The 25790-nt window shown below is 38.6% G+C and overlaps 1 protein-coding gene across 1 annotated transcript in view; it reads left to right on the top strand.

Annotated features, from left to right (window-relative positions):
• The window catches only part of OCA2 (OCA2 melanosomal transmembrane protein), a 174277-nt gene extending 149881 nt beyond the window's left edge, over positions 1 to 24396 (top strand). The window contains exon 24 of the mRNA XM_063349476.1: positions 24182 to 24396. Coding sequence (XP_063205546.1) covers positions 24182 to 24269 — 88 coding nt within the window. The 3' untranslated portion in view covers positions 24270 to 24396. The remainder of the gene's footprint in view (positions 1 to 24181) is intronic.
• Positions 24397 to 25790: the final 1394 nt, after the last annotated feature.

Here is a 25790-nt window from a genome sequence, read left to right as displayed (position 1 = left end):
CCTCTGTTCATATCTCTTTCCTTGGTATTTCCTGCCCAGTAGCAGGTAGTGTTTTCCTCTCTCATAGAGGTGTGTGAGTACAATGAGAAAGGCAGAGATAAAGACCTAGTGCTTCCCAAGCTCCTGAGCGGCTATTGGGTCAATGACCAGGACTTTTCAGCAGGATCTGGTTCAAATCTATATATCAGCCGGCTAAATAAATGAAAGGGAATTTAAATGGTGACCTCGTTCTTTAACCAGCCACCTGCAGTTTCGGGGCTGATGATGGTCTTTTTATCATTTTTGCGTTGAAGCGGCGGGGTCGCTGGGCCGGGTTTGGGGGTGAGCCGGGGACTGCGGTGAGGGCGCTGTCCTTGGTGCTGCAGAGTGAGGCCGGGACAGGACCTCGGCTACAGCAGGACTGGGCGTCTCTCCTTCCCTTGTACTGCTTCCTCTCCAGATACACTTTCCCCCCAAACACTGAAATGGCCATAAAAGGGCAGTTCATAGAGGAGTGCAGCCATATAGCATCCTGGCTGGTATTCGAAATAGGGTGGCCAACAGGGCTAGGGAAGTGATTGTACCTCTGTACTCAGTACTGGTGAGGCCCCACCTTGAGTACTGTGTTTTGGGCCCCTCATGACAAGGAAGACATTGAGGTGCTCGAGCGTGTCCAAAGAAGGGCAATGAAGCTGGTGACGGGTCTGTAGAACAAGTCTTATGAGGAGCAGCTGAGAGAGCTGGGGTTGTTTAGCCTGGAGAAAAGGAGGCTGAGGGGAGACCTTATCGCTCTACCTGAAAGGAGGTTGTAGTGGGGTGGGGGTCAGTCTCTTCTCCCAAGTAACAGGTGATAGAAGAAAAAGAAATGGCCTCAAGTTGCACCAGGGGACGTTTAGATTGGAATTTCTTCACTGAAAGGGTTGTCAAGCATTGGAACAGGCTTCCCAGGGAAGTGGTGGAATCTCCATCCCTGGAGGTATTTAAAAAACATATAGATGTGGTGTTGAGGGACATGGTTTAGTGGTAACTTGTCCAGTCACAGTCACTGTATTTCACTTTACATAAAAAAATATATATGCAGCAAGCAGGCATTATTTGTCCACTTAGGAAGTAAAAATGGAAGGATGCTGACTTGTTTTTGCATTCCCACATGTAGAGCATATTTAGTTAACAACATACAATTCTGTACCAATCCACCATTTTGTATATTGGAAATAATGTTTTTGCTATGTTTGCTTCACCATAAAATTCTCATCCCAGGGAAAAATGTGTATATATTTTTATGCTTTTATGTGTCTACATTTTATGCCACATAACATTTTTATTTAAGCTCTGCATTTATCAGATTTAGACCAGAATATGTTAAAATAAAAAGCTCATGATGCATAACTACTGCAAATTTCAAACTTGAGAATAACTTCTTTAAGAATCATTCATTGTTGGTAGACGTAATCTGTATAGTCTTCAACTCTGATCACGCATAAAATAGAAACCTTAAAGTCCTATTGGCTAGTGGGAATTTTTGCCGCACAAGAAATGCAAGATTAACTGTTTATATTTATAGCTCATGGAGACACCTGTGGTCCCAGAAGAATTCTTCTGCATGAGACTCATAATAATCTTATACCTTTTACCCTGACTTTTCTTTTTAATGGTTCTTTTCTGGGCTTCCTACATCCCTTGTTAAATTCTTAAGGAAGTGGTCTATTATTTTTCCTTAGATGATGATCATCTAAGGAAATGAGATTCTCCTCCTTAGATGAGGATCTAGTCAGTTAAACCCCAGATATGAACCTAATGTTCGTAGATTTCACCATTAAATATCACTATTTTTGTATGACTTCTTACTTCATTGAAAGCAGATGAAATTTTTATGTTAACAGAAATAAATTCCTCTTGAAAATTATACACTATTTTGAAATGAAAGTATTCTCATTCCTATGTATGTGCTGATACTTGTCATGAATCACAGAATACATAGAAGCATGATGTTTGTTAAAAGGGAACACATTCTGTCTTTATACACACACAGATATGTATTCCAATGGAAAAGCTGTTAGGGATTTAATTGACATATAACGTTAGAATTATCAAAAACTTCCTGGTGCAAGAACAGTAAATCAAATACCATCTGGTCATTTCCCAGGGTCTTCATGATATAAACTGTGATCTTTCTTTACTTTCACCCTTGCCAAGATTTGTTACAGATAGTTAAGGATCACAAGAATCATTCCAGGTTCTGACTACAGTGAATATTGCTTTTATTAAAACCGAGATACCTAGAAATATTTCCATAACATTTTCAAAATTGATGAAAACAATGATTGAAACACAATTGGAAGAATTTGAAATTAAGAGAGAGTTCACTCAACACAAGCTCTGCTGAAAGTCAAAGGTAAATCTGAAATTAATCTTTTCTTCTGTTCTCATGAGCTTAGTCATATAGATCACATGACATCATTTGTCTTCATAATCGAATTCATACTCATGTACAAAAATAAGAAAAGTTCCAGATCCCATGGTTGCCCACTAATATGCCTAATTTTAAGCATGGGAATAGTCCAGTAAAGTAAAAAAGATACAGGTGGTTTAAGTACTTTGTTAGACTGGGGCCAAAAGTACAAATTGGGAAATACATGGGATTTTAAAAATGATTTTCCCTACACAGCGTGCTAGCCACACCAGTGAAATGTTTCATTTGCGGGGGGGGGGCGTTGCATAAAAATTTTCTAATGTTTCCTTCAGTAATATTTTAGCTTTGCAGCTTCCTGAAATAGCCTCCTAAAAGAACAAGGAAATTGTTAGTCAAAAAGAGATTTTTTTTTTTCCTTATATAGTAGGTTCCTTCCATATCATTGTTGCAGTTGCTAGTGCTGACTCTCAATAGAGCAAATATTGAATTTGCAATTTAGCGTGTATAATTTAGGATGTTTCCTTGTTCAGACAGTTGGGTTTTTTTAAAATATCCTTAAAATTTGCTTCAGCTGGGAAGTTTTCCATATACTACTGTCCACAAACTATGTTTTGCTGTCTGGGTGCTGTGCTATTTTGGGTTATAAAAATGATAATCTGAAATGAAAACACCTGGTCTCTGTAGAATCTCTGACAATAACCTTTGTTTACTTGAACAGCTTTCAAGGAGAATGTATCCTTAGAGAATCCAATGGAGACATTAATATATCAACTTTTGTTATTATTTCAATTTGGTATCACATTTCTTAAAACATTTTATATAATTAAAAGCAAAGTCTGTTGGACACATTTATAGTTCATTAGCTAGAACTAAAAGAGGACTATCATGATAGCAAGCAATTAATACATATTTTTAAAATATTTTTAGTAGTATGGATCAGCATGTATCCCAAAAAAAGCTTTCAGTTTTATTTTCCATGAACATTTGATGCAGGAAATGTAAACCCAAAGTGGCTAAGACTGAAACTAGCTTTCCATTTAACAGCTGAATTTTCCTAACTGCGCTAACATATGTATACTTACTTGAATTGTCCTAGAACTTACTACTTTATATGAAGATACAAATCCTCAGACTGGCAGGATACCTGTTTTTTCAGATGTCTGAGTTTAGTATTTTAAGGCAGCAACTGTTACCAGTGTCCAGTAAGCCTCAGGCTCTAAGTGTGCTGATGAATGATGGGTGGTAGGGCCCATGAGCTGGACTGGCTGAAACACAGAGGAAATGGAACATGTTCTCTGGATGAGGAAGCTCTATTTAATTTGTTGTGCTGAGGTCCATGTCACACACCGCTGCTCTTAACCTTGTTTCTGAGATAGATGGAAATATCAGAGGCTGAACTGGTTTTGTTTTGTGGTTGTTATTGCCAAGGCTGATCCTGTCTCATTTTAAAAAACAAAACAATGGGGACTGTGATTGTTGAAAGTATACATTGGTGGTGTAATATGTCTCAGTTGAAGCTAATGGACATTCTTCAGTGAGTCTGGAGGAGGGCAGAACTAGAACATACCATGCCCTTTTGAAAAACTCAGCTGTTGCTCATTCCTCTTTAAGGGTTAGGCATTTATGGAACAAATATGAGTCTTGCTAATGATAGTGTTGAATGAGAAAAATATTTTCCTTGTGGTTTAATATTTTCATAATCTCTTGTAAATTTGTTTTATCTCTTCCTGTGAAAGAATATGCTTAATGCTTGCATTTTCTTAATGCAAGCATTTAGACTATGTGCTGTAACTGTAGGGACCGTTGGGTTATATATAGAGTTTATGAGATGGTTTAGTAATGTGGCATAAGCCAGAAGGTGATACAAGAAATCTAATGCAAGGAATTGCCTTCTGCCAGATGGAGCTGTACCTTGCTGATAGGTGATTACAAGGCTGCTTATAAAACAGCAAATGGCTCTTGGGCCACTTGTCTAGCTTTGGGACGAAAATGACCTGCTTAATCTAGCAATGTCTGCATCTGTTGGTTGCTGATACCACCTTTTTTTCTTTCAGTTGTTGTTTAATTTAGATGTAATTAATGGAAACATACATTACCAAATAAGATGCAGGTACATAGATTCATGTAACAGAATTTCACTTCCCCAGACTGTAGGAGTTATCTATCAGTTCCTGAGGCTAGCATAATGTATGGTAACTAAATTGCTCTTGATTGCCAGGATTGTGAACCAAGACAGTCAAAGCAAAATCTTTCTGTAGTGCAGAATATTTCATTGTTCTTTTGATACCAACTCAGTTTGTGGAGACCACTGCATTTAGAATCATAGAATTGTCAGGGTTGGAAGGGACCTTAAAGATCATCTAGTTCCAACCCCCCCGCCATGGGCAGGGACACCTCCCACTAGATCAGGTTGCTCAGAGCCCCATCCAGCCTGGCCTTGAACACTTCCAGGGATGGGGCTTCCACCACCTCTCTGGGTAACCTGTTCCAGTGTCTCACCACCCTCACGGTGAAGAACTTCTTCCTAACGTCCAATCTGAATTGATTTCTTCTGGTAAGTGCTTTTTTTTGGCTTCCTTTAGAAACATATTGTGCTTCTCATTTAGGCTTTAGTACAAAGTAGAGTTGTCGTGCAGGCAGTTTCATGAGGGTTGCACTCATGCGCACGTTCTCAGCCCGGAACTGACTACTCCGCCTGGGTTTGTTGTGCTGATTCCTGCAGCTGCTGTTACCACAGAGCCAAACTCTTGTTAAGGCCCAGCACAGAAAAAAGATGAGGCGCTGTAAAAGGGCTGATCAACAACATGGTACCTGCCCAGCCAACCTGTAATCTGAGTACAAAATTATATCATGGTAATGAATACAAACAGCAGGGTTCATCTCACCTAACTTAGGCTACTGGAAGTGTTTAACCTGCCCTGTACTTCCTGTGTGGTCAATATAAAGAGGTGTCATATTGTATCTGCATGTATGTTAGCTCAGCACTAAAATATCAGTAATGGTATCAGTTGAGAAGGATGGAGAAGAAAACACATCTCCTTAGAATTGCAATTTATTTAGCCCAGTTATATAGTAAAAGACAATATACTACAAATGATCATGAGATGTGGCAGCAAAACTTTGTGAACGGCAAACAGAAAAACAGATGTCTACCAAAGGTGAGGAAGAGCCTGCTACAGATAAGTAGTGGCATTGATCAGATGTGGGGCATCCCCTGTTGGAGCAATTTTCTTTCTGCTCTTCATTTGCTGTCATTCATATTGGCGCTGTAGCTCTTTTTGTACTTATTTCTTACGTCTTCTGTGCATTGTAACCATACATACAGTGCTTTACATACACTGGATACTTTTTCTTTGCTCTCTTTATTATGCCATAAAACCAGTTCTGCCTGGCCCTGAAGGTGGTTTCCCTTCAAACATGAATAATTCACCTTTTGTCATTTATATTTACACGTGTGGGACCTCCATTGTCATGCTGTGCTTGTAATCTTGGTGGACCTTGCTACGTGTTTTGGGGACATGGCAAGGACAAGATTTGTAGAAAGAAGAAATCTCTTAGACTTATTAAGTATGACTGCAAAATATATGCAAGTTGATCAGAAGATACATAGGCACCTCAGTGCTCATGTATGCGTATAAGTACCTGTCTCTTTCTGACTACATAGACTGATGCCTAATTCTGAGTCCCTCAGTTTTGGACATCCCATGTTAGGTGATGTTAGTCCAAGTGACAGTGAAACGCAAAGAAATGTAATACTGAGACTGCAGTGATGACAACTGCATAGCACCAGTTGTGCCAGGGCAAAATGGAATGGGGGAATGCTGACAAGGTGACTTCGCAGGCAGTTGTAGGGGATCCCTATCTAGGAAGCATTATGGGAGCAAGGTACTAATATGAAATACGACAAATGGTGATGAAGGCTGACACCAGGATGTAGGTGAAAACACTGCACTGTGAATAAGCAGATAATTTATGAGATGCTAATCTATGAAAGTTGACAAAGCTGCTGCTTTCTTCAAAAGAGAAATGGTGGAGGGACGCAGGGTGCTGCAACGATCAAGCTTTTGGAGATGGAGAATAATCCTTGGTATTTCTTGAGGCCAAAGAAAAGGACACTGAGAAACTGAGATGAGAGAGCCCTAGATTAGCATTTTAGTTATGTGATTAGGCAGGAAAGAGCAATTACACAGAGCTAATCTGCAAGAGTTTTAGATGTATGTTGGATGTGAGGCTCTTAACAGAGATGTGAATCCAAATTGACTAAAATGGTGTGTGAAGGTACGGAGTAAAATGTTAGCGCAATGAAGAAAGGAAATAAATGGAATGATTTGCGGGGGCTGGGGAAAGAGAACTGTTCTGGATGGCGTGGAGAGTAAACTGGTAGACAGACACCAGTAAAGACCTGTCAGAGGAGTGCACTGAACTTTATTTGAAGAGAGTGAGGTTAGCTTAGTTGGACGGAAGGAGACCAGTGAATTTTGAGCACAGGGAACATTGCTGGATTGTATGTAGTCTGTGGTGAAATTAGCCATAGATGGGAGGCAGGGGAAGAGGGAGAAGAGGATCAAGGACAGCATGTCTTTGACAGCACTGTCTATGACAGTGACGCACATATGAGAGTGGCCAGAGGAGAGCTCGAAGATGAAGCAACCTCCAAAGTCAAGAATAGTACAGGCAGCTGTGTCAAAGCCAGTCATTTTGCTGGGAGGACGAGGAAGAAACATTGCTTCTAGTTTCACTTAAGAGGTCAGTGGAGCGAACATTAGTGAGAGTGACTTTGTTGTCAATAAAATGAAATGCTCTGGTATTATAAAGTATTTTTAAAATTTCTGTCACTGACTGAAGAAAAAAAAATAAAAGAAATAGGTTGAGGGCCAAGCTGAGGCCTGAAATGAAATCTGCACTTGACTGTAGTACTTTACAGTTTAGTCGAGGAAAATCCTAATTTTCAATACATATATATGCACACTAACATGGAGGAGAACCCCATGACCTGCATTAGAGAGTACAGCTGACCCCATCAGATGTTTTGAGTATTGCAAAAGATTTATGCTCTTTACAAGGAGAAATAGGTAGCAGGTAACGTATAACTTTATTGTTGCCCTTGCAGGGCTTTTTGTCTTATTTTTTTGTCTAATTTCCTTTCTCTGCCATAAATACCAAGGAAAAGAAGCTTTATGTCTGGTACACTGACATTCAAAAAGCCATTGGTTAAATCTGCAATTGCTTCACTTGTTTATGTGGACTTTATTGTTCTGTCATTGTACTAGTCAGACTGCAGAATAAGTATCTCCTCACTTAAATGGTTGCTAAGATTACCCCATGTTTTGAATATTGTACAGAAAATCTAGTGAGTATATTCTTCTGACACAAAGTATATTTAGTCAGTGTATATTCTGAAGTGCTAGCAATTAGTATGTCAATGCATAGAAGAATTTGAAATACTAAATATGTGCTGTAGCTTATCATTAAATAAATTACTTCAGTGACGCTTGTGCAAGTTGTTTATTTCCATTGTAGCTACTAGAGCATGGTATATTTGGTGCAAACTAATGATGCAGTTGCATTTAGAAAAAAACCTCAAATACATTTTTCATTTTTAATAATTTCAACCAAGACATACAAGCAGTTCCCTTGTTCTTTGTATTTTGGCAGGTATTATTCTTCATCATAAGAATAATTTGACATTTTAGTTATGAGGTACACTGCTGGAATATTAATTTTTCGCTTTGTGAGACTTTTGAACAGTATTCAGAATATATAACTATTCAGAATACAGACTGCATGCAGAAGTATTATCACTTTGAGCGATAATGATAAATTATTCCCTACTTCAGCAATGTTTTCGTGTTCAGTAGGTATACATCTGAGTAGTAAACTGATTAGAATGCTCATTTTATTTGAACTTTGTTAGAGATAACTTATTAAGTCATATAGCTGTTTTAAAATGTTTTAGTGAATGGAACCTCACTTCTCTAATTCTTACTGAATTCTGACATATATATTGTGGGACTGTCAACAGCAGCACACTAGTTAACATTGCCTTGAAATTTACAGTTGAATTGTGATAACTTTTCTTTTTTATAACTTAATAACTGAATTTTAGTTTTTATATTTAACTTAACAATTCCTCAGGGATTACATGGAAACTCAAATCAAAATGTATGCTAATTCATGCTGACTTTTAACTTCACATTACTTTCTCTTCCCCGTTACCTTCCCACGCCTTTAAGCATTTTGATAATAAGTTGGAGACTGGAGCTATATAATGTAAGCACATGCAAAGCTAGATCCCTTTCTCTAATCATTCTTGAGTTATATCAAGGTAAGCTTTTGGCACATCTCAAGATCAGTTAGTTGCTTGTAACAAGTACATTTCAGAAAAAAGAATGCTTTTGAAAAGCTTTTTGTTCCTCTCTCTCCATCAAAGCCTAACTTTTCATCTGGTTTCCTGTGCAATCATACTACTGTGAATGTGTCTCTGTGTTTCCCACCTAATAACTTCTGAATGTGCTTATCAACTTCAAACACTTTTGACAGCGGAGAGGATGGCAGGGAAAAGGGGCTCGATTTCTCAAATATAATTAAAATCCCTGAAATTTCATCAAAGTCGGTGGCTGGGAAGAGGAAAAGAAACTCTGTTAGTATTCCCACTGAGGGAAAGTGCAGTCTGAGCCCACACTTCTATGCGCACTGAAAAAGATCCATGCAGGCGAGTGTCATTATAAGTTATGGAAGAAAGCTTCAGCTGGAGATTTCTACTTAGACAGAAAGTCCATCAAACTTAAGACACAAATTGGCAGGAAATAAGGCTTCGTTATTTTCCAGTGTTCATAGAGCTTTTTTTCAGTAAAGGAAAGATTCACCTCACCTCACTTGTCCATTCTACAGTGTTGATATCTTTACTTCCACGCCCCAGCTCTCATTGTACTCAGTGGAGAGAAATAACTTTCAGAAAGCGATTCATTTCATTCTAACAGAAATAACTAATAAAAGTCAAACAAATTCTGTCCTAGAAAGGCCAATAGCTCAGATGTAGACTCGTAGTGGTGTGTACCACAACATATATTCTTTTCTCACATATATATGAATTGCCTTTGAAAGCATAGCTGTGGTGAAACAGACAGGAGAGGGTGTGAAGGAGTCTTTACTAGACATAGCATCAAAAGGCAAAACAAAAATAATTGGGAATGGCAGGCAGCAAAGCAGAGGTGACGCTCAGCTTTAGGGAGACGCAAGTAGGAATGATTAACATGGAGGGACTGCGGCCAAGAGCTTCTATATAAGGAAACTGATGCCATTGCAATGATGATTTAGTTAGAGTGTTTTATTAATCTGCTTATTGTTATTTAGAGTTAGACATACATTGATCATTTGTGCCTTTGGATTTTAAAGAAACAAGTAGCTGGTCAGCCACCCTACTGCTCCCTGAAATGAGAGCACAGTGATGTGAGTCCGGGTGTGACTCATGATTTTGAGACTGGACTGAAAATCTCCTTTCTTACATGAGTCTGGGTGACATTTCCTAGCTGAAAAAACAAATCTCTAAATCCTCTTGGGGGTCCTGGCTGGTTATTGCCACCACTGGCCTTTCTGACCACTGGAAGATCGAGTATTTTATGGCAAGGTGTGAGGCCACCACTGCCTTCAGTAAGGGGGGAGAGAGAGTGTGAGATGTATGCCCAGGAACAACGGGGTTTGAGCTCATAAACAGCCAGGTGGAAGATAGATCTGTTCTGACAAACTGTGTGTCTGAAGCTGGGTATAAGTGAGTTGGTGGGAGAAGGAAGGAAGGGGAGTTTGAGAAGGGAACAAGTTCAGCAGAGAGGATTGCGAGTAGAGCAGAATCAATGAAGTGGTTCCATGTTTTTTGTGATTTGACTTGGAGAGATAAAAAGCCAAACTGTTCTAAGTCAGTTTCTGCTTTTCATCCACCTGGAAGTTGATATAAAATTCACATAGAATCATAGAATCTTCATGGTTGGAAAGGACCTTTGAGATCATTGAGTCCAAACATACACACACCAAGTCCAACCACACACACACCAAACACATACAGTTGTTTGCTTTGAGCAAGACATGTTTGAATTCTCATGTAGTGTCATATGTGCCGGTATAAGTAGTTTTTGTTATTCAAAAAAATCCTACTTTTTGCAACTTCCTATAGTTATTATATCAAGTACCAAATTTCCAGTTAATTGCAACATGCTCAACTTGATTAGACAGTCACTATAGTTGCTGAACAAGAGTCTTATTCAAAGACTATTGAAATTAGGAAGTGATTTTCTAATTGGATATGGTACTTTAGCAATTACCAGAATTAGTCAGAAAGTGCTGGATTGAGAATATTTGCTTGGCAAAATTCTGTATCTCTAAACATTGTTTGGAAAAACAATTTGCAAGAGATCCAAACACAAAGGTAACTTAAGTGGCAGGAAGAGACATGAAGTCTGGGAAACTCAGAAAATGCTGTCAGTATAAAGCTCATACACCTTTGCCTTATGAACCCTGACTAATAAGTCTTCTTAAGACAGTGTATTAATACCTACTCAGCTTGAGTTTGCTTTATCCCCAGCATGATGTTTGCTTGCCCAAGCATCATACAGACATTTGGAATTATATGAGCATCATATTTTTTCATGGCATTTAATTTTATCAAATAATTTGAGATTTTTAATAGAACTAGCGAGGTGATTTTCCCTTCATTATTAATAATGTGTCAAACAGACTATCCTGGTGTATCCCAACGTGATCAGAAGAAAGGAGGATTTCATGTTTTCATACATTATTTTCATTACAAGGCATTTGAAATTAGAACTGCTTAAAGGAAATTTGATGGTTTAGTTTTCATGGAGTAGTAAATAGGTTTTTATTTTCTTTTTTGTAAACCAGACATTATTTCTCACACAAAAGATGTGGTAGTATTTACTATATTCTTTGCTTTTTTATTGCTTGAACTTAGTAGTGATTTTTGATAACTTTTAGAAATTATAATCTTCCTCATTTATACGTTATAATTAATGCAATATTGCATTAATTTAAACAGAACTAGTAAACCACTTGAATAATAACTTCCTGGTCAACACTTGCTGTTGTTCAGCTTCAGTGAGGGTTACTTAAGTAGGAGTACTCTAAAGTTTTAAACATATAGGGAAATCAATAGGCTAAAATGGTAATGGTTATGTAATTACATTGGTTTTAAACTGATAGTGATTAAGTGCTGCTTTTTTGGAAGAAGGTGTGAAAGCTATTCCTGAAAATTAGATAAGGTTTTGCAGGTTTGTTTGTTATTAATCCTTTTTTTTTAATACTTGCTGATAAAAAAGTCTGAAAAAAACCTGCTAGAGGCTCAAAATTAAATGGCATCCATACATGTAATTTGTTTTCCTAGTGCTATGTAATTATCTAAAGAATAGACTTTCTAAACACAAAGGAGAAAAAAACCCTAAATTATTCCACACAGTCAAGAGATACTCATATTCCGTCTCTAGTACCGTAAGGATATTAATGCCAAGCTTCTTCAGATTTTGTTTCATAATGTTACAGATGAAATGCATCAGAATGCATTGCTGCACCTTCTATTTCTAACACAGGAAATATAAAGTCTATTGACCTTAGCTGAAAGGGCCAAATTCAGAGAAATAAACTAAAATGGAAAATGTCTTAAACATATCTGAAACAATGATCCTGATATTTTAGAAAGGTAATACTGTGAATTTGTGGGGAGACTTAGGGATGGTTCAGAATCACTTGATGACACTTAAACCAACTGCTTGATTGTACAAGCTGTCCAAAAGAAAATGCAACAACCAAAGCAGTAAAGGAGGAAGACTGGGGTGCATGTAGCCTTGGTGTAAATGGTTGGCCCAGAACATCTGGTCTCCTGCATAACTCACTTGCTGGGGAACTTCCACGACACTCCTGTGTCATATTATAAGCTAAGTGTAGGCCCATGAAACGATGCCCAGGTTGGTCGCTGGTGCATGCTTGGATTCCTGGAGCAGCAATCCAGCTCTTCAACTGCAGAGGTGGAGATGGGAGGAAGAAGGCAGAAGTTTGTGAAGCAACCAGCTTAGTTTTCACCCACTAGTTGAAAAAATGAAGATAGTAAAATGTCTTTATAATTTAAAAAAAAAAGTCTAATAATTTTATTCCTGTTTTTCCCTGATTTCAGTCACTCCCTAATCCTTATTCCCAATGCAGGCCTGAGTAACGCTCATGACGGTGTGGGTTAGATGACAACACTGGGACTAATGTGGTCTTTCTCAAAAAAACTTCTGAAAATTTAGTGCATTTTTAGGAGTTGAGAATCAGAGTTTCTGAAGCTCTGACCTTTCAATTTGAAGCACCTTAAGGGTTATCTGCCATCTATAACAACTAGACACTGAATTCCAATTGATGCTTCTGATTGTCGTGCAACACCTGTGAACTGGTCATGTAGCTAGCCTGTGTCAAAACATCCTGCTAGTGGTACTTAACTGCCTCTCTATAATAAACCTTTTCTACCTTGTCCATCTGTTAGGTCTCCTCTTCTGTGTCATAAGAAATGTTGGTATATATCTGTGACAGTCTGGAGGGATATATTTGTATAGTATTTATTTGTCTAATGCTTTGTATATGGGAGCTTTAAGATGCTGAGGAAATGATGTACTTACTTAGAATAGAATTCACTTTATTTAACCTTAGTTTGTTAGTGCACTTAAAATTAGACCTGTAGTTAATAAAAGCTTTTCTTGTAGTGAGCACGTAAGACCTCAGATCTGTACCTTCTCTGGGCTTGGAAGACCTGTACGCTGCAGTGCACCATGACGGCAGAGAAGGTTCGGGAGGTTCCAGCTGCCCCCTTATCTGCCTTTGGTTGGCATTTCATGGTGGGCGGGAGAGAAGCCTCCAGGGTGCATCCTGCTGGAATGAAAATCTTCACTCTCTGCTCTTGTCTTAGACTGGATGACCTAAAGCATAGGGTTTGTGGTGGAAAGTTTACTGGCCTTACAACATCAACATTTTATCAGGAGGCATCTGCTGAGTTCATAATGAAAAATAATCATTAGTGCACAGGAAACATCCTTCTACTTTTTAATTTAAAATGCAATTACATTGCTCTTTTGTTCTGCTAAACTGCTGTACAGGAGTTCTCTGTCATCACATTATATGGCACATGAATGGGAGTCTCAAAGCAGGGAGAAAGAGGAGAGGGGAATGGGGTGGAACATACTCTTTCTTATGTAGCATCTGGCTTTTTAGCAAAGTCCAGGGATTTTGGAATAGCTGAGAGTGCTTTGTTGAAATTATTAAAGACTTGACTGATTAATCTCTACTGTAAAATGTCATTTTCCTTTTATCTTGTGCTTTAATCAAAATAAAAGAGCACATTGAGGAAAAAAACAACAACAACAACAACAAAACCACTAAGAAAAGTGCCCCAAGATACCATTTGTGAGGGCTGGGATTCAGGCAACTTTCATTCCTGAATCCTCACTGAGAAAAAGCCAAGATAATGCAGAGGAAGTAAAGGTTATTTAATTTGAATCATTTTGGAATTTAAATAAATCACAGTTAATTTCTGCCATATCCATTATCTTCCATTTGTTTAGACCATGTAGAAAAATACTGTAGTATAAAATTTTTTTGTAGATACAGTTTGTTTCAAAAATAGACAAAACACTTTATGAGAAATTTCTATAGCAGCGAGGTTTGAGCTACAAAAACAAAAATGTGGATAAGCCTCAAATTCACTTTTTGCAAAACAAAAAGCATATAATTGTCAGAAGTGAGCTTACAATATCTTAAATGTTTCATAAAATACAGAAACACTAACTGTAAACATTGCAAAATCTATTTCAGCAGTCGCAATGCATTCACAGTAATCTCACTAGTTTTGTATAAATCTATCCGATTAGCAGAATATTTATATGAGAACCGTCCAAACAATTCATGAGAACAATTCACTTCCAGGAATACTGAGGTTTGTGCTCACAATCAGTACCTGGGTATCTTTAAGAGATGACAGACTTCGTTGATTTTTCTCTTCTAGTTGTCCGTGATGATTTTAATCATCTTAAACTCAGACACACAACTACACCTTATTACACAGATGTGTGGGAGAGGAATAAGCATGGCTTTCCTAAGGACCTGAATCAATTTCATATAGTTTGATTTCCTGGTTTTTAGAATGACGTGAAGCTCTCATAACAAAACCAGAAGCAACAAATTGAGGACTAAACTTATTTTCGGGTGTATCTGGAGGATGTGGAGTGCAAATATATTGCTAATATACAACAATAGATCCAAGGGTGACATGAAGTTGTGATAAACTCAAAAAATCACTAGCAGATAATCTTGAATCTTTATGCCATACTTTATCACGACATGTCCTACTTCAGTAGGCAGGAAGGGAACTTGCCTGTCTATATAGAAAATGTTCCCCTAATAATGAATGGAAAGTCTACTCTGCTTCTAGGATTTTCATATTAAAGCACCAAGTAAGGGATTGTTAGGGACTATCTGGGGACTCAAATAGTCTTGGCAATTAAAAAAAAAGATCGTCATTAAATGGACCAGAAACTCATGTGAATTAAAACTATTTAAACTAAATTTACCAGTAGAATTTTCTAGAAGGTGTGCAAATTAAGTTTGTAGAATTTATCTCCGCTCTGGTGAATGTAGTGGTAAACAATTTGTCTAGCTGCACATTGGCGCTAACAATAAACACTGTGCTTGCAACGCTTTGGTCTCTCTGGAGCACAAATCCTAGAAACAAAATCAAGTATCTTACATTGCAAAACTGAGAAAAATCATCTGACTAAAGACAGAACTAAAATTCAATCTGTGACATATTAGTTTTTGCCAACATGCAGCATATAACATCTCTTGTTTTCAAATAGTCATAACAACCTGCCTTTGTCTGCCTGGCAGAGAATGGAGTTACTGCTTTGATGATAAACTTCCATAGTTTTTTACAGCTCACTTTGGAGCTTTAACATTGTATACTGTATGTTTCTTGAGAGTATCTGTTGATAGAAAAGAGAGATAATATACTCTTTTAAATGGACTCTACCAAGCAGAAATTCCTCTACTCTCTATTTTCCTGGCTCTCACCTCAGCCAAAGGTTGGCTGGTGCAAGCCTTCTTGGGAGAAGAATGTGCCCGACGTGTTCAAGCATGGTTGGTTCGCTCTAGATATCGGTAGTCAGGTAGAAAGCAAGCGATGTTAACTTGGGCCAATCTTTTGAGTTGCTTTGGGTAATTGTGTCATTCATGTCAAGAGTAACTACATTTTTACTTGAAGCTGGAACTTATCTGTTGGAGACTCTGACAGGTGTTCCATGCCATAGGGCAGATAGATGGAGAAAAGCCATAGAAAACTTCTATGGGTGAAGGAAAGATGGGGACACAGGGGAATCGTACTGTCTTATTATTATATTGGCTTTCCTGCCTTTGGATATCTTCCAAAAGAGACTAGAGATGAGGTGTCTGGGGTCACTTGATTTGTCTGTTTGACTCCCGATCCAGCAAAACACTTAAATGTGTTTTCTAGGTTAGGATGCAATTATTCCTATCCTTAAAATAGTGATTTAATTTTAAGATATTTTTCAGGCCATTGGTTTGTGCATGTCTCTCTCTATAATGGTATCCCACTAAGGCCTAATCTATAGAGCCAGGCAACCTGGATTTGAGCGTGCTGTATAAATTTAGTAAAATGCATCCCAACAAGTGCAAAGGTCTGAGTCTAGCTTCTTTTACGTCCAGTGACAGCAGTGAGCTTGACTAAAGTCATTCTTTTTCTCATTTAAATGTGGGGTATTTACGTTGGCCATATGGGTAAATGTGGAATGTTACTGTTTTTTCCCCCTTCGTCACCCAGATACAAGGTTTTGAACACCTTGTGCATGTTGCCAAATTATTAATATGAATTTGTTCATTTAAGGAGATATTAGAATCACAAGGATAGTGGGAAAAATAACTTCCACAAATTTACCAGTGTTATGTTGTAAAATGTTCTATCGTATGATAGAACATGATAGATTAATGTTCTAGTTAGTTCTATCTGTGTTTTCATGTTTTTCTGCACTTGAGCTCTATTCTTTCCTGGATTTCCCCAGGAAGTCCCCAGGATTTCACTATTTCCTATTGGAACTGTATGTTTAGTCCTAAAAAAAATGGTTAGATGCTGTTGTCATCTAATAACTTGTGTCTTGCTGATTTTTTAAATAATCAGTTACAGTATTTTTTTATTAAAATTGATGTGTTTTTCTTTTTTTTTTCCCCCAGTGTTTCATACAGGTTGCTAGCTTACCATGTATGAATAGTATTGCATAGTTGTCAGAGTCACTTGTTCTGACAGTCCTGGATTTCGTCTCAGTTGTACCACAAAGACCTACACAGATACTGCAACAAATATTCTATCAATAGTCATTTGAATCTGCCAGGTGGAGCTGGCAAATTATTGCCTTGCAATGAAAGTTTGCACTTTTTTCTTTAGATAATTAGAATTTTGGGAGGCCAAGGAAAGGCCCATCGCTCATTCAGCACATTAAAATGTTGAGGTTATAGCAAACCATTTTTAGAAGGATGACCTAGATTGTGTGAGGCAAAACCTAACACCTTTACATTTTCTTACTCGGGATCTGATTTTCCCTATCTCAGGTTCACTCCTGGCAGTGACTCTATAGGAAATTTTGGCATAGACTCAAAACAGATAGAATATCATGAGAAATTATTATAATTTTAGCAATCAGAAGAAAACAGGATTATAGGTTTTGTTCTGTGATTTAAATTACACAGTAACTCCTGTGTATGGTAACTAGTAGGTAACCACACTATAATTTTTATGTAATTCCAGACTATATGAAATTCACAGCAATTTAATGTTGAATTAATGATCACTTGCAGTTTTAGCCACCTGTTTTCCAAGCTACAACAGGTGTCTGGATTTGAAGGGGTCATGAACATGCGATAAACATTTTGATTCTGTTTTCTTTAAGCTGTTAGTAAAGTCCATATTTCCCTTTCAGATAAACTGGATCAGTATGTCAAAAACTTGGAATGATGGAAAGGCTGACGCAGCCAAAATGACAGGAGACTTGTAAGACAGTCTGCATTGAAAGAAAGGGAGAAAGAAATAGGATGACAGGAAAGTGACCATAGAAATAATGAGAACAGAGAAACTGACCAAAAGGAAGATTCCTTACTCCTTTGAGAGTAAGGCAGACAGCAAATTAAAAATCTTTCTTTTCAGTCTCCATTCCTTCCCAAAGCCAAAGAAAAAAGGTAGAGAATTAAGTGCTAATAAAAATGGATTTTTTTTTTTCCCCAAGGAATTCTGAGGTTTTCTTTTTTTAACAATTAGGTTCAAAAGTCAAAATAAACCTTTGAGAAAATCTCTTCATAGGAGAATTTGGCAGCAAATAATCACAATGCAAATGAGTTATATATCTAAGAATGTTAGTACAAATAATTTATAGATTGCTTTGGATAAATCTGAAAAAATATGGAGAACTTCAGAAACTGTAATATTCACAAGCAAGTCTTACATTTATAAATGTAACTTTATCCTCTCCTCTTTTTCCTCAAAAAAAGGATTTCACTCTGCTATGTATTCCTAGCTGAGCTAGGGAAAAAGAGCTTGATCACAGAGCTGTACTGCATGACACTGTAACTTATGTAGACCTATATAACTTTTGTTAACTAGTTGGTTCTGTTCTTCATCAAGGTAAAATTGTCCTATGTTCCATTAAAAAAGACATCCTTCTAGAGTTCAGTTCATGAAGGTTATGATATATTCATTTCATAAAGATCAATGAATATTGTGGTTATACCCTTTTGTTGAAAAGAAATATAAATGAGTTACTTTGCAAATCAAATTATGAAACTTCATTAAAAGATGTAGCTTTCCTTTCATTCAGAAATAACCTTATGTATCTTCTAAGTATACCCACACCTGAGTCTCATTTTTGGGGCTGCTTTCATAGGCTTTTAGATGGTCTTTGAAAATTGAGTTTGAGATTATCAAAATTCCAAAGCAAAACATTGCAAGTGATGAAAGACTGTCCAAGAATGAGAAGAATTATCTATCATCTGTCCTTTGTTAAATATTTTCTGATGACGTGCCAATCTTCGGGTATGCAGATGATGCTTTCTTATCCCGTGTTCAAGAACAGAGGAACAAGTAGGTGGGTGAGAATCACAGAAAGGTTGAGGCTGGAAGGGACCTCTGGAGGGCGCCCTCAAGCAGGGCCACCTAGAGCCTATTGACGAGGATTGTGTCCAGATGGCTTTTTAATATCTGCAAGGATGGAGTCTCCACAATCTCCCTGGGCAACCTGTTGCAGTGCTTGGTCATGCTCACAGTGGAAAAAGTGTTTCCTCATGTTCAGGGGGAACCTCCTGTGTTTCTGTTTGTGCCCATTGCCAGTGGTCCTGTTACTGGGCACCACTGAGAAGGGCCTGTCTCTGTCTTCTTTACACCATGCCCTCAGGCATTTATACACATTGATGAGTTTCCCCCTGAGTCTTCCCTTCTCAAGACTGAAGAGTCCCAGCTCTCTTAGCCTTTCCTCACATGAGAGATGCTCCAGTCCCTTAATCATCTTTGTGGCCCTTCATTGGGCTCTCTCCAGTATGCCCATATCTCTTTTGTACTGGGGAGCCCAGTACTGGACCCAGTACTGCAGGTGTGGCCTCGTCAGTGCTCAGTAGAGTGAAGGGATCACCTCTCTTGAACTGCTGGCAATACTTTACCTAATGCAGATCAGGATACCGTTAGCCATCTTTGCTACAAGGATGCACTGGTGGTTCAGGTTCAACTTGGTGTCCACTAGGACCCCCAGGTCCTTTTCTGCAAAGTTGAGGTTATATCTTCTACAGATCTCGCAGTATGAAACTGATATGAAGTGAGAAAAGCAAAATTTTAAAAGTGTGATGCAAACTCCACCAGTTGAGTTTAAATTGTATCTTAAATTGCACATTAAATTGCAAATTAAAGTGGGAGTAGAAATTAGCTTTAACTCTTTTTTAACTTTTACCCCTGGCTACCACCAGGCTTCCTTCATTGCCAGTGGTTTGGTCTTGGTAGGTTTCTGCCATTGCTTTTCCATTGAGGAACCACTGAAGGTTCCCCATTTCCTTGGAGGCATGTTTCTTCCACAGATCCCCTCGAGGATGCACAGGCTGCGTAAGTTATGAGCTGCCAAGGAAGGCAGTGCCCATAGGTGTGATTTTTATGGGTGAGAATGTTTCCTATGTCATGTCCCAAATCAGTCAGAACAGGGCACTGAACCTGGGTCTTGTACCTCCCAGGTCCTGCTGCCTCTTGCATCACAAAATAGAGCTGCAAGGTACTGTAGGAGATCCATTTGTCCACGAAAATGCAATTCAGACCCCAAAGGCTTCGCTATTATTGTTTAGCAAATAATATTGGTTAAACTTATAACCTAAGAAAACGGTAATATTTGCATCTGTAGATACTCATTAAAAATGTGATTTATTCCCAGCATAATCATATACCAGTTTCCTTTTCTTCTAAGTAAACACAGGGCCAGAAATCTAGCAGCAATGCAGGATCAGAAATCACTAGGTCATTACCAGTGAAAAGCTTCACTTTCCTTGCTGTTTTTGTGCTCCTGTCTGACTTCTAATACATCATACTTGCCTTCACAGAGTTTCATCTCATTCATTTCAAATTCTCATTTTGATTTGTTAAGAACATGCTGAATTCTGTTCTCCATAGAGTCTGGCATCTCTCTGGTGCTGGGGCGATTTGCAAGCTTTTCACTACTAGATTGCTGCAGTTATTAATAAGTAAAACTTTGTCCAAGACAAATCCCCAGGGCTCTCACTCGAAATGCTCTCGCTATCTCACGCTGAACTAACATCTGCTTCTTGAGTATATTTAAACTGGGCGATTTCATTCAGATCACAGTTTTATGTTTAAGCTTTCTAGTAAGAAGAGAAGGAGAGAAGAGTGGGGTGAATGCTAGATCCTATCATCCACACATTCCTTGCATCCGACCCCTCTCTGCAGCAGTGAAAACTCCCTGAGCTGGCTGCGGACAGTTGGGATGAACTTTTTGTGCCATGCAGGGCATCTGTATCTCCCTGTCTGCAGAGTGGGAGAGGGAAGAAAAGACTGCCCAGTGCAGGATACATCTGCCCTGTGCCTTTAGTTTATGTATAAAAATGTCACATCAGATGCTATTACAAGACAGTGTAAATTTTCTTTTTTTTTTTATGACAAAGATGCTAATTAGTGTTTCTTACTAAGCTGAAGTTTTAGTGCGAGAAAAGTTTTTATGACTTCTGAACTCTGCTGATCCTTTTTCCTGGGCAGAAACAACTCAATGACATGCTACTTTTTGACTCCAAGGAGTATGCTGAAAATGAGAGTCGCTGGAAGTAATTTTTACATTATTTAAAATGCATTCTTAGATTTGATATAATTGAAGAAAATGTAGGTACCTAAACGTATTATGTTGTATGTGGCCTGGGACAGGAGCTGTATCTTCCTTTGGAGGAGCGCAATGGATAATGTAATAGCAATAACAGGGCACTGAACCGACTCAGGTCATCGATTAACACTGCAGTAACTAATACTTACTGAACTTTATCTCCTCTCTCCCTGGTACACAAACTCAACATTGAATTTGATCCAATTACATTAGTGCTCAGGCCAGGGGGCCTGAAATTCAGGCCTCAAGTTGAGGGGTAATTGTCCATGCAATGAGAATAATGGCTTCGTAGTTGTGCCCTATGCAAGCATCCACACTAAACGAAATGAGGTTCCTCCCCAGACAGGCTGTGTCTGTCTCCAGCTACACATTTGACTGGCACTGTGGCAGTGGGGGTATGATTACAATTCCTGCATGCTCGTATGTGGTCATCTATAATTCACCCATTTTCTTGTACGGACCTCCTCCAAGCTGGAGCTGTCTTTTCTGTTCTATTTTCAATGGTCGAGTAGGCACTGAATCTTTTGGGATCCTTCCCTCCCCTTGACAGTCCTCACAAAGGCGTTGTACATTAGTACAGATTAAGACCTGCACCGTCCTCGCTCCTCCCAGTACCAGCTCATTGTTTGCTAACTGCAAGGTCAATAAAATTCTGGTTTCTGCCAAACAACAGCCAATTTTCTTATGAGAGTTGTAGCAATCTCCGGTTCACCAGCCTGTCACGGGGACACAGCTGCAGGGAGCATTCATTAGATATACTGAAGGATGTAGGAGGATTTTTTAGCCGAGCTATTTTATTCCTAGAGCCATTGCTGGTTTTGCTTTTTTGTCCTATCTGGATGCTTTTATCTAAGTGAGATTAGGGAGGGCTAGAGATCAGATTTGCTGAGAGCAGGAAATAAAGGGTCTGAGAAGCAGTCGACTAGCCATCGAATTAATTAATTTATTTTTTGCTTTTTTATAAAATAATTCCAAGAGCTCTGCTGTTTTACGGTATTATCAGCTTGATCATAGTTTAGTGACTAAATAATGATTCAGTTCTTTCAATGAGTCATTCAAAAGCAAGAATCTGACCAGTCAGTCTGGAAAAGAAATCACACTTTTCTGCAGTATATTTATGCATGTTCATATGAACAACAACAAAAAAAACCCCAAACTAAACAAATCTTCCAAATGCATTTCAGACTTCTCAGGAAATATTTGAAAGCTGTGACAATCCTATGACACTTCATAACAATTCTTCATACCTTTCACCACTTGGACACACCCAGCCTTTCTCTCTTTCTCCACTCCCTTTCTCTTTTCTCAGTTCCAAATATCAGCCTAACATTAGTGCCTCTGAAGCCAGAATAGCAATAATAGTGCTTGTTAACAGAATGCCAGAAGAGACTGGCACACCAGGTCCTAAATCTCAGAGAGATGGAGGAAAGAGCTTCTGGAGCCAGGAATGGGAACTGTCCTGCTGGGGCAGATCTCGTAGGCAACACTTGGTCACGGGCAAAGGGACATGCCAGCTTTTTCAGAGGGATGTCAAGGAGACAGAAACGAGATGATCTGTCAGCCCTAACAGTCTTGCCCTTTCTACATTTTCCAGCCTTGCAAGGGCTTCCTTTTGTTCTTGGTTTGCCTCTATTTCTACCGGTGTGTGAGATGGGCTCACTTGGACAGTGGGTCAAGAGCAGCCATTACGGACAAGCTTGATCTTCACTAAATAATACCAACAATTTCTTTACAGTGTTTGGGTTTTGTTTGTTACTTAATTATTCTGCAAACTTTATAGGTCAGGGCTGATTATTTTTGTGTTTGCAGTGACCCTTGTTCATGGTAAAATTCCCCTGTCAGTAACTTGAACCAGTGACTGTTAAAGGTGAAAGCACCTCTGATCTGCTGTCACATCTATGTCTCCTTCAGTCAGCTTTTCAGCAAAACAGCAATGAAAGAAACATGACTCATGAGGATCTCAAGGTTTAGAGCAATGTCATGGCTGCAGGTAGAAAGAGCAGATTGCAGTGAGCCACTGAGAAGTTTAATTTTCATGTTATTCAAGAGGTTTCATACCCTGAGGAGATGGGGGCCACACTTATATGCCCCAAGAGGTCTTTTCTAGCTGTAGCTTCCTAAAAAAGGAGCTATTCACCCACCCAAGCTCAGAGAGTGGTGTCCTCCTGTCACCTACTAAATGGACATCTCTTCATTAGTGCTCTGATCACCCATGACAGAGGGAAATGGACTCAAGGGACCTTCCTGAGGGGCCCTAGCGAGCAAGGCAAAAAGGCACAACTAACATATCCACGTATAATAAGCAGGTCTTACTTCAAGGAAGAGAAAAAATGAAATGCTGTACTTCAGAGAACATTGCCATGCTTTGATGATGTTTACGGAAATTCTTGGCTGAACTTGACAAAAGAAACTACATAAGGAGGGTGGTTTATGGCATGATCATTTCTCTTCTCAGTTTTCCTTGTGATTTTAGTAACATAAAACAAATGACTGTGATCACAGCAGTGATTCTTCACAGTCCCTCAGTATCATACAATAATGCTTTTAAGTTTCAGAAAACTCCCTTCTTTTCACATATATGGAAGACCTACAAATCTAGCAAAGTAGGAATCAGACAACTCCACAACATCCTTTCCAGTTGTCTGTCTCCGCTGCCTGCGTTTGTCAGCCTAAAGAAAGCTGTAAAATCTGAGTGTCATCTGAAAAGTTTAATCTGTGGTGAAAAGCAAATAACTGTTTTGATAGAACAGCAAAGTTATAGCACTTTTACAGCTGCTTGGCATTTCTTTCCAAAAATCCAATAATATTCAAATCTGTTAAACCTGGTGAGAGGTACAGAAGAGGAATATTAGCTGTATGCGACTGCAGATCGACAGCGAAACAATTTAATGAGTTTTCAGCCATAGATTAAGTTATAAAGTGCCATACCAGGGTTACACACCTAGTCTGAAGTGATGGACACCGGATGATCTATTCTAATGCTGCATAATTTGTGAGAATTGTTATTTTGCCTGTATAGTTGCATATTGTCTGGGGTAAAATACCAACAAAACAAGACATGCCAGATTCTGAGACAGAGTAAATTGGAAGAGAAGCCCTAAAACCAATGATACTATGATAATTTTGACCACTTATCTCTTAAATAGACTGGAAGTAGAAATGTGAGCTTGACTATTAGACTCCTAGACATTGTCTTACTCTCAGTACATCTATGCTTTTGTCACTGCTATAAGTACATTTGAGGCTTGAAATGTGTAGGATAACTTAAATTTCCTTTTCATAAATTGCTTGGAGAACAAAGTATTGTATCCTTACTGATCTTTCCTTTATTTTGTTGTTTCAGGTTAGGTTTCCCTATGATGATTGTGTCCTGTACCATCGGGATGTGCTATCTTCTTGTTGCTCATGTCGTAGTAGGTTGGAACTCATAGTAAATTATCCTTTCAAGATTCAAAGAAGCTTTCTTTTTCATTTAATTTATATATCAGAACACTAAGCACATACATAAAAGGAAAAAGATGTGTAAAGCCCAAAGGCGTGGTATCAACCAAAATGATTATCAGCATCAGGTTTGGTCATTCTTAGCCTTCTGTTTTGTGAACAATTTGCAGAACTAGATAATCAAAATTAAAAGATATATGTTTAATTATGAATACAATAATTGTGCGGATGAAAAGGCACCATCACAAGGGAATTTGTTGTGCCTGAAAGTTTGTATTGACACAAGCTGAGTATAGTCACAGATGAAAAACTCATTCATAATAGCAGATGTTCAGTAATTTCTTTTTAGGGCTTCATTTGTCTTTGCCAATGTATTTAGCTATTTGTATTAAAGTAACTAATATTCAAGTTGTAATAATAGACAGCTAAGCAGAAAGTCTGTACACTATGAAGGATGTATCATTATCTACATTTAAAAATAAACACATCTCCTGAAAAATATGCTATGGAAGGAATTATTATTTTTGAACTGGGATTACATTCTATGGAGGCTTTGTTTTTCATTTTAAAGCTCCGAATCAGTGTTAAGATGCTTTTTTCTTAAAATAAGCTAATGCCCCTCTTCTTACCAAAGTATAGACATAAAATGTGATAAAGCACCGGACATCTTCCATTTAATTATTAATTCACTTCTGTGATGAAGTACTCTAAATCTTTTAATAGGTTAATACACTATATGGAAGAATGAGATCATAGTTTGGCTTTGATTTCCTTCTCTCTGATAATAATGTGTTAAGCCACGTATATTGTTTTGTATAATTGGCTGCCAGAACCGGTCAAACTTCTCATTATGAATATTAAGTCCTGTGAGGCATTCCAGGTCTCAGTCCCCATCTTCCAATACCTTCGTGGGATTGGTCTGAATTACTGGTGGGTCTGTTTTATCTTGAGTCAGAGACATTGGCAACCTGGTGAGTGCAACCCAAGTGAACAAGGCTGAATTACAGGGAGCCAGTAGAGATGATAAAATGTGGCTTTTCCTTGTGCTTCGTCCTTGAGATAAGCTGGTAAGTGAGAGAGAGGCAGTATCTCTCCCACAGAGGGTGTGAGGTTAATCGTACACCCCATTTTACTCATATGCAGGTTGCCTCCCTCATCTAGATGTTTTTTGTAAAGTCTGAAATATTATGAGGCTAATGGAAATGAGTCACAGCACCCACTCAAAGCAAGGCTGGCTGCCACCCCTCCTAGTAGATGCAGTGGTAGCAGAGGAAGTGTGTGGGGCAGGAGAGGATGAGCCCTCTCCATTGCCCCAAAACTTCCCACCAAGACTTCCAGCCCTATCCATGCCCAGGCCCCCTGGATCCATGAATTCTCCTGCAGCGGGGCTGAATTTTGCAACACTGTTGAAAAACCACGGGGCTGCTCTAACAGTGACCAGCTGTAGATCATAAGATCTTCTCCCAGAGCCAGCATAACCTCCACTTCCTTTTATGTTAAAAAAAACACAC

This window comes from Chroicocephalus ridibundus, chromosome 1, assembly GCF_963924245.1.
Source record: "Chroicocephalus ridibundus chromosome 1, bChrRid1.1, whole genome shotgun sequence".
Lineage (NCBI taxonomy): Eukaryota > Metazoa > Chordata > Aves > Charadriiformes > Laridae > Chroicocephalus > Chroicocephalus ridibundus.
This window is presented reverse-complemented; position numbering and strand designations above follow the sequence as displayed.